General features: G+C 34.9%; 2 protein-coding genes across 2 annotated transcripts; both read right to left on the reverse strand.

The window, feature by feature from the left end:
* Nucleotides 1-282: 282 nt before the first annotated feature.
* Nucleotides 283-702, reverse strand: LOC137633603 (ribonuclease Y-like). Its single transcript, XM_068365872.1, has one exon. It carries the CDS (start codon nt 700-702, stop codon nt 283-285), a length of 420 nt encoding a protein of 139 aa, XP_068221973.1.
* Nucleotides 703-866: 164 nt separating this feature from the next.
* LOC137633616 (uncharacterized protein MCAP_0864-like) lies at nt 867-2,333 on the reverse strand. The gene has a single exon (XM_068365881.1). The coding sequence runs from the start codon at nt 2,331-2,333 to the stop codon at nt 867-869; it is 1,467 nt and encodes a 488-aa protein (XP_068221982.1).
* Nucleotides 2,334-10,251: the final 7,918 nt, after the last annotated feature.

Consider the following 10,251-nt stretch of genomic DNA (forward strand, 5'->3'; position numbering starts at 1 on the left):
TTTATCAAGGAACAAAGCATACTAGAACAAGTCAGACTTCTTCCATCTGCTAAGTCCATGTTGTAGAATATCCTTTAGGTATCTAGAATAGATTGGGAACAGACGCCATCTTGTTTTTTCCCTGCTGCCATCTTCTTCTTCTTCTTCACTTGGAATTTTTAATTTTTTTTTGTTTTTTGTTTTTATATTTTTTGGGGATTTTTTAGTTTCTATATTTCTTTTGGATTTTTGTTTTTAATTTTTTTTATATTTTCTTTTTTTTCTAGTTTTTCCTTTCACTTCTTAGTCGTCGCTATTGACTTCCTCTTCCAACCGATTCATCAAATCCGCAAATTCCATAACTACCTTATGAGTATCACCAATCTGTCCAGTCTTTGCCAAAAGTCTCTGCTTTAGACTTTCTATTTCCTTCTTCAGACTATGCACTTCACTTTCTGTCTCTTTTCTTATTCTTCTTTCCTCTATTAGCTCTTTATCAAGCCTTTTGCTCTCTTCCTCTCTCCTTAGAAGTTCTCTCTTTTGACGTTTCACTATATCATCAATTTCCATTGCCAATATTTCAAGCCGATCTATCTTAATTTCCATCCCCTCTTTTCCGTGCTTAAGAATTTTCGCTTCTTCCGTCACGAGATTTAGCCGATTTTCTATTTCTCTTTTGATTGTTTCTACCTCCTGCAAATTTTGTATCTGCAGACTTTCCATGTTTTCTTTGAGAAGAGCTATTTGTCCCTCTTTTTCTTTTCTGAGTCTCTCCTCTCTCATTAACTCTTCTTTAAGCTTTTCTTTCTCTTCTTCAACTCTTTGTGCTTCAGCATATGTTGCCATATTTTGTATCTCTAGACATTCCATGTTTTCTTTGAGAATAGCTATTTGTCCCTCTTTTTTTTCTCTCGATTCTCCTCCTTTATTAACTTTCCCTTAAGGGTTTCTTTCTCTTCTTCAACTATTTTTAGTTCGTTTGCCTTTCTTTCAATCATCATCTCTACTTCTTCAAATAATTTTTCAACATTATCAGCCCTAGTTTTTGCTCTCAATTTATCTTGCCTAAGTTCTTCTGCGTCTTGTTTAGCAAGATTTAGCTCTTCTTCTAATACTTTTCTTACTGTCTTCTCTAGTTGCAATTCTGATTTAGTCTCTTTTAACACTTCCTCTATTTTGAGTGTTTCTTTTTCCCAATATTCATTTGCAATATCCTTTTCCAGCTTCTCTTCTTTAAGCTGTTGAATTTTACTGTCCTTTATCCTGTTTAGTTCCATTTCTTCATTAAGTCTATGTATCATATCTTGCGTTTCCTTCATTTTTCTCTCTATTTCATCTTTGCTTTCTTCTTCTGTCAGATGACCAATCACATCTCTAAATATCGCCTCTCTCTTCATTTGGTTTAGCTGAATTTCTAGATTTTTCCTGAGTGTATTCTCTTCCTGCAATTCTTCCTTAGTCAACTTCAACTCTTTTTTAACTATCATTGCTTCCTTCTTCCAATATTCAATTTCCTTATCCTCCTCCAATTTCTGAACTTCATTCTCCCTTAATTTTCTTTCATATTCATTTTCAATTCTTCCGTTATATTCTAGCATTTCGTCTATCATCTCCACTTTTTCTTGCAAATTGTCTTTAGTTTTGTCCATTTCATTTCTTAGTGTTTCAAGTTCCTTACGCAAGCGATCGAGTTTTTTGTTGCGATTCGCTGGTTCTTTTTCAAAGTAGCGAATCTGGCTTTCCTTTTCCTCGAGTAGCTTCGCATAGCGATCACGTTCTCGCTCTAGGTGGTTGGACCGTCTTTCGTCTTCAATCAACCGGTTTTGTAACTGTTCGGTTTGCCTCGTCCTCACCCCGATCTCCCCTTCCATTCGGTCAATAGTCAAATCTCTTTCTCTTAATTTCTGCTGAAGATCTTCTATCTCCTTCTTGAAGAGATCCGTTTGGTCTTCTTTTCCTGCAAACTTTCCATCTTCTTTATTTTGATGGTTTTGCATCTTAATATTAATCAGTCGTTTTTCTAAACTGCTCTTTTCCATGTTTTCCCTCTCGACCTGTCTTCGTAGCTTGAGGAACAATTCGTAAATATACCATCGGTTGAAGTCCTCCAGCAACCAAGGTTTTTGGAATTCAGTTAGATTAGGATTCTTGACGATATCCGTCAGTATCTCCGCGAATTCGTCGTCATCTTCGTTTCCTGTAAGTTCGGCGGATTTCCGAGCGACTCTGTTGATTTCGCCGATCAGTTCTCCGGAGTCGTCATCTTTATTCCTTGTGTCAGTAGCTTTTCCAGGTTGAAGCATTTTCAACTTCTCCGCTCCGTGCTTGTGTCCTGTTGTCTCCTCTTCATCCATGTCCAGGTTGGGGACCGTCCGCCATGTCCGCCATTTTTTTTTCTAATGATCCAAATTACACAATTTCTATATATGTTTTAGACATATATAATACCTTCATCATATAAAAATTACAAGTCATTTGATGAAAAACTTTTGGATTTATTAGCAAAAATCATGATTTAAAGAAAATATTTAGGTACATTTTTCCCCACTACTATAATACCAATTGTATTGAAACTTATACCACAAAAACTACTCTAACAACCGAACAATTCTGTCAGACAGAATTTTGATTTTCCTTTTTGTTTTTTTTTAATGAATTTTTATTTTTTTTCCTCGTCTAGATGGAAAATTATCGTGAAAAAAAATGTAAAAAGAAAATCAAAATTTTGTCAGACAGAATTGTGGGATTTTTATACTTCTTTTCAACGATAACTTTTTCTTTAATATCGAACAACAAATAAGTGAGAAAAATGTACCTAAGTGGGAATAAGTATGTTTTTGAGTTATGAGCTCCCAAAGATTTGAAGCAAACTTTCGCTTCTTTTCTAAAAGAAATCAAGATAATATTATTATGATAACTTTTATTGTTTATTCCTACATAAATGCACCCTATAGGAGGTATTTGAACCCTCAGTTTACTATTCCTATGTTATGAGTTGCCAGCGATCTTTAATTGTTGCCAGTGTTTAGTAAGCAGGTTTCAGCTTTGTACTCTTATCCATGTTTCCCTCTTTCTTGGTTCCTTTTTCTTGTTCTCCACTTACTTTTTGTTCTTTCTATCACCTTATGTAGCACTGGGATTGCTATAAAATTCCAGAGGACGTTGTGAAAGCACAATCAACATACGAACTTCAAGTAAATAAACACATGCATTATAATTTATATATGTCTTTGGAAACTTTGCTGATGTTTTCGTAGCTGGTAGTTTTCATTCACATACCCTCTACCAATGCCTTTCATTTCTGCCAGAAGTACGAGATTTCGAAACATGGGAGAGAGAGAGAGAGAGAGAGAGAGAGAGAGAGAGAGAGAGAGAGAGAGAGAGAGAGAGAGAGAGAGAGAGTTGAACATTGTTATTATAGTATTTGTATAAATGGGAGTTTTAAATAATTTGAGAGAGAGAGAGAGAGAGAGAGAGAGAGAGAGAGAGAGAGAGAGATAGAGAGAGAGAGAGAATAAAAGTATTTGTATATATGGCAGTGGTAAATAATTCGAGAGAGAGAGAGAGAGAGAGAGAGAGAGAGAGAGAGAGAGAGAGAGAGAGAGAGAGAGAGAGAGAGAGAGAACTGCACATCTGTCAAACTCAGTCATACAGACAACGCCATATGGATGACGTCATCATTTAAAGACCGCTATATCTTCATTGTTTGGAAAAATGATTGGAAAAAAAGGAAATAAATATACTATTTGAGAAGTAATGAACAATTAGAATAAAATATTTTAATAACAGTAACAACATTAAAACAGAGCTTTCATATACAGGATATAAAGAGATTGATGTCAGCCTGTTCAACATATAAACATTCGCTGCAAGTTTGAACTTTTGAAGTTCTACCGATTCAACTACCCGATTTGGAAGATCAGTCCACAACTTGGTCACAGCTGGAATAAAACTTCTAGAATACTGTTGAGCTTTATGGTGGAGAAGGCAAGACTATTAGAATTAAATGCATACCTACACTGATAAAAAGTTTGCGCAAAAAACGGTAAAAATCTTGGAATAATAATAATGATAATAATAATAATAAAAATAATAATAATAATATAAACGTTGCCAGGCCTTTACCATGTTAAAAACGGATTTATTGACGCAAACGAGTGATATTACGGTCACCAACCCGTAGAAGATAATGATAAAGTATGGTAAAATTACGGTCGTCTGTATTTTACTGAAATACGGCTGAGAACAGTATATTTTTTACGGAGAATTTCAGATTAAAATCATGGTTTTTAAACAGTGTAGTATTACGAGTAGGATGGTAATCTAAGATTATCAAACGCGTGGCAATAAAATAAGAAGAATTTCAACAATATCATTCTTATTTGGGTAAAGGAAATTGTCTTTAATATTAATATGTAAGACAACCCCGCGTTTTCCAGAGTCAAAAAAACACCAACGGTGTGAAGTTCATTTTTTGATTGTCAATGACGCAAACACGGAATTAGTCAAACCATTGTCCTATAATCATTTTTTTAATGAGGCAGATTTGCACCGACTCGCAGGGGTGCCCTTTTAGCTCAGAAAAGTTTCCTGCTATCTGATTGGTTTGAATGATCTTGTCCAACCAATCAGCGAACAGGAAACTTTTCCGAGCTAAAAGGGCCCCCGTCCCCGCCCCCGCCCCCTGCGAGTCGGTGCAAATCTGCCTCACTAAAAAGAATTGACTATAGTTCTTGGTATGGAACTAATATTTTTTTTCATTCAACAGGAGGATTTCATTGTTGCACAATTCTTTATATGAACTAGCAACTTGCAGAATTGCGCTTCCTTGCTTCGAAAAATTCGTGAGGCAAATGGGGAAAGGAGGCGAAGAAACGAGAGATACAAAGTGTCGGAGTCTGTAAGGGTGGAAATCTCACAAGATAGCGAAGAATTTCGTCTTATTTATGATGCCAATATCATCCTTCTTCTTCGAGGGTACAGCTACCATAGAAGTCTCTCTTTTTTTTTTTAAGTAATTGGATTAACACATTATGATGAATACTTTTAAACCTTTTTTTGAATAATGATTCAATGTAGATTTAATGTTTAACGTCATCAACTCCAATTACATTTTGGTGCAAATTCTAATAAGTCTGATTCTATAAAAGACCATCGAAATCCTTTTCTGCTTTTTTTATAGCAAATAGATTAACAAATTATGATGAATATTTTTGTATCCATTTTGAATAATAATTCAAAGTAAATTTAATGTTTAACATTATCTTCTCCACTTACACTTCGGTGCAAATTCTCTTAAAAAATCTAGTGAATCTATAGGAACTTCATAATCTATAGCCGAAAAGATTATCTTTTGAAGACGTTTTTAATCCAGCTGGGATTAATCTCCTTTTCCTGATTAGTCGAAAAATAAGGCCAAAAAAAAAAAAAAAAACATAAAAAGATGCCTAGTGGAAAAGAATGATGGAACAAAAATATTTTGTTATTTACTCTTGATGAAATTTTAATAATCTATAACATTTCAAGTAATTTGCGACCATATTTTGTAAAATTGATTGAAGCGGTCAATGCAGTTGTTTGTACCCTGGTCTCAGGTATCACACTACACTTGTCGTGTTGATAATTTGATAATTTCCTCCTACGCCTATTGACGCAAAAGGCCTCGGTTAGATTTCACCAGTCTTTTCTATCCTGAGCTTTTAATTCAATACTTCTTCATTTATCATCATCTACTTGGCGCTTCATAGTCCTCAGCCATGTAAGTCTGGGTTTTCCAACTCTTATAGTGTCTTGCAGGGCCCAGTTGAACGTTTGGTGAACTATTCTCGCTTGGGGAGTACGAAGAGCATGCCCAAACCATCTTCATCTACCCCTCATCACATTTTGGATGAAACTTGATTATTATTATTATTATTATTATTATTAGCTAAGCTACAACCCTAGTTGGAAAAGCAAGATGCTATAAGCCCAAGGGCTCCAACAGGGAAAAATAGCACAGTGAGGAAAGGAAATAAGGAAATAAATAAACGATATAAGAAGTAATGAAAATTAAAAAAGAATAAAATACTTTAAAAACATTAACAACATTACAACATATTTAATATATAGATTATAAAAGGATTTGTGTAAGCCTGTTCAACATAAAAACATTTGCTGCGAGTTTGAACTTTTGAAGTTCTACTGATTCTACTACCCGCTTAGGATGATCATTCCACACTTCTAGAACACTGTGTTGTATTGAGCCTCATGATGGAGAAGGCCTGACTATATAGAATTAACTGCATGTCTATAAGTCAAACCAAAGTGGCGGGTGAGTGAAGCTCTTTTCTCAGTGCATCGTATCTACATGAAAAAAATGTCGGACATCATACCTTCAAGAAATATTCTATAGACCTTGTGTGATACCACAGGTAGGCTCCCATGTAACGCACAGCATCCGTATCCAAACGGTCGTTGTAGCATCCCAATCAAGCTTTCTAGTTTACCTTTTTAATTCCTTCTTCCTTTGATATGGCTATCAAACCTATAAACTATTTCTTTGGTGCAAAATTTCCTTTTTTATCCTCAGCAAATCAGCAGTGCACTATTTCCCCCGCTCCAAAGCTTAAGCATAAGAGCTAAATTGCTTGAATGTAATGTCAACATCTTTAGACCTTAGTATTCTTTTAGAATTCAAAGCAAGTTTTCCAATTGGAGAACTCTTTAAATCATTCTGCTAACAAATCTTTTATTTCGGAAACTTGTTTTCTTAAACTCACTCCATCTCTCTACACATAGTATGGAAATGTTCAGTTCGTCTTATAGGTTATATATGACAAATCCTTTCTAATGTTGTTACTATTCTTATAATATTCTATTTTGATTTTGTTCATGACTTTTCTTATAAATGTCTTTGGGCTTATGTCATCCTTATTTACCAACAAGGAAAATAAAAACATCCTAATAACAAAATATCAATAAATGTAAGAATAAGTGTTCAATAAGATGTAGGCCTTATTCTTGAGAGTTCGTTTACTTTCCACCTAGGTCTTTTATTTGGTTTTATTGAATGAATTTTATGATGATGATGATGATGATGATGATGATATGATTAAAGAATCCATTTTTCCCCTTTATTTTTCTTTTATTATGCATTATGTTTTTATTCGTTTTTATTTTAAGAGTAACAGTGGTTTGGGTGTCAGTGTACATTTCATGGGTAGGAATTTATTGCAAATTTTCAACCGGTTATTTAACAACCTCACCGAGTTATAGCTGCATTTCATAATTACGGGGGTCCGATATCTAGACTAGATCTCATTATCAAGATATTTACTGTTTATGGTGTCACTATAATCAATTTGCCTAAATCAGAAACCAGGCAACTTGCCTATTTCCTGAAATAGGTTGCCTAATCTGTGAATTAGACAACTTCTAAGAATCCATACACAATCAAATTCAAGTCTGTTTGCATGATTATAAAGTATAATCCCTCATGGTTGTTCAATTACAATATCAAGGAGAAAGCGACGTTCATTGATTTCTGTAACGTTTCTTCTTTAGAAAAGAAATAGCCAAGATCAGATTTAACTTAGGAAAACTATACTCAGATAGGAGCTGACAATAAAACTGTTATGCTTCAGATTAAAATGAGTACCACATGACAAAGAGTAATCCTGTCTTATGCAAATCAGGAATGCATATAGATAAGTGCGACCTTCAAATCAACACTCACTGGTGTAAACTTGATAGTCTTTCTTTTGTTTAAACTAGTTATCTTAGTCGCTTCCGTACATTTGAAAAAAAAAAAACATTAATGTTGAACAACATGTTTGAATGTAAACAAAGCAATGAGAAGCTAAATTTATATCATAAATGTTTCCGTGAGGCTAAGCTGACTAGTTTGTCTTTTTGGTTCTACAGAATCAAGAATATTTTACATTGCCTTAGTGCCTAGTTGCCGAGTTACATGTTACTTGAACAAGAATACTTCTGATTACTCTTGTTGGAGAATTAGTAATATTACTTCCCAGTTTCATTTACTCTCATATCATCTTGAGTTTTAACGTATGTTAGAAAAAAACCTAATAAGACAAACAATTAAAGAAATCACCTTTTCCGTAGTTAACATTTTGGATTTTGCAGTCATTAGTGCTTTTGAATTTATTTGCTTACAGAGAAATTCCTTGGATCTGATCATGATGTTCGTATGACTGGTCCCGACTCCAGTGTTGTCTTTGACCATTGTAACTGTGACCCCTAGTTTTCAAACTTGAACGGATGGTAGTTGATGGATTATTTCATGGTATTATAATTATCTTACTTTGTTTTTAAGCAATTAAAGCCCGAATTTATTTCTCCAAAGTAAATTTTCTATCTGGGATCACACCTAAAATTTTGAAAGATATCTATGAATAGAGCTAAAGAAACATTGCCAATGGTAAGTTCTGGATGTTTAGGAGCCACTGTCCTAAACCTACTTACAATCATACTTTGAGTTTTGTTAGGATTCGGCTTCATGCCCCATAATTTACACCATGCACTAATTTTAGCTAGATCTCTATTAAGGGATTCAACAACACCAGTTCTACATTCAGGAGAAGGAATTGAAGCAAATAGGAGCAGCATTATCTACACATGCAATGAGCTTGTTTTTTAGACCAAACCACGTGCCATGTGTATATAATATGAAATGTAATGGGCCAAGAATATTACCCTAAAGAACACCAGGCATCACATTTCTATACTCACTATGGTGCCCATCAACAACTCTTTGCGGTTTGTTACTTGAAAAGTCAATAATGATGATAAGAAACGACCACCCACTCCCAACTGGTAGAGTTTGAAAACATGGGCCTCATGATTAATACGGTCAAAGGTACCATAGCGAGAATAAGAATATGATATCTGGGGTTCCTCAGGGAGTGCCATATAGCCTACTATATACACACAATATGTGTTTTGGCTTAGAAAACAAAGCTCCTGAATGTAGATCTAGGTTGCTGAATCCCCTAATAGAGATCTAGCTACAATTAATGCATGGTGCAAATTATTGGGCATAAAGTTGAACCCTAACAAAACTCAAAGTATGATTGTAAGTATGTCGAGGACAGTGGCTCCAGAACTCATTATTGATAATGTTATTTAAGTATGTATGGTTCTTAGAATTTTAGATATGATTCTTGATAGCAAATTTATTTTTGAGAAACGCTTTCGGTCCTTCTCTTCTTCAATTACACAAAAAATAGAATTATTGACAGTCTTAAAATTGTCGGTAATCAATCTATTCTTAAAAGGCGTTTCAATTCTTTCATTTTGCATTGTTCCGAGTAATGTTCTCCTGCCTGGTCTTCATCTGATGCATATCATCTTGATTTGTTGGACAAGAACTTATGGTCTATTATATTTCTTATTCCTGATTTATTATTATTATTATTATTATTATTATCATTAGTTAAGCTACAACTCTAGTTGGAAAAGCAAGATGCAATAAGCCCAAGGGCTCCAATATGGAAAAATAGCCCAGTGAGAAAAGGAAATAAGGAAATAAATAAACAGTATAATAAGTAATGAATAATTGAAATAAAACATGTTAAAAACATTAACTGTGGAGGATTTTATTTTTGTTCAAGATGAGCGGGACCTTGGTCCAGGTAAGTCTCCCTGCAGCAAGCAACAAGGATCAACAAGGGAGGATAGGAGCGCTAACACTCGAATGCACAGCACCCTAGCAATAACTTTGGTGCTGCAGTTCACGAACCTTCTCTCTAAAATAATAAAGTCTTCTCCATTCAGAGACCTAAAAACTTCGCACATGACTTAGTAATCAATTGTTGGTCTACCGTAGCTTTGTCAATCTAAGGTCATCTACACTCTTAAGCCTGCCTGACACTTGCGCGCATTTTTGCCACGCACTGGTTTTTTTCCCGCACTGTTCACGACCAGTTCACGACACGTTCACACATAGTTCACGACAAGTTCATGCCACGTTCACGCCATGGCACGAATTGGCACGCCTAGTTCACGACACGTTCACTCATCTTTCCTCATCATTCCGCATCGTTCACGCATCGTTCACACCAGTTCACGAATTGGCCACTCCATATAAAAATGGGGCTTCTCCAACCCGGGGACATTCTTGGATTGGCTTCGGAAGAGACAACAATGCTTTCTGTCAGAGACACCATTGCATTGAGGAGAAGAAACGTATCTTTTTCGTTTGTATTTTTTGTTGCCCTTTATTTTTGTTTCAATAAGAAAGCATTTGATTTACATATAAATGGCAGGCATAAA

Source organism: Palaemon carinicauda, chromosome 3, assembly GCF_036898095.1.
Source record: "Palaemon carinicauda isolate YSFRI2023 chromosome 3, ASM3689809v2, whole genome shotgun sequence".
NCBI lineage: Eukaryota > Metazoa > Arthropoda > Malacostraca > Decapoda > Palaemonidae > Palaemon > Palaemon carinicauda.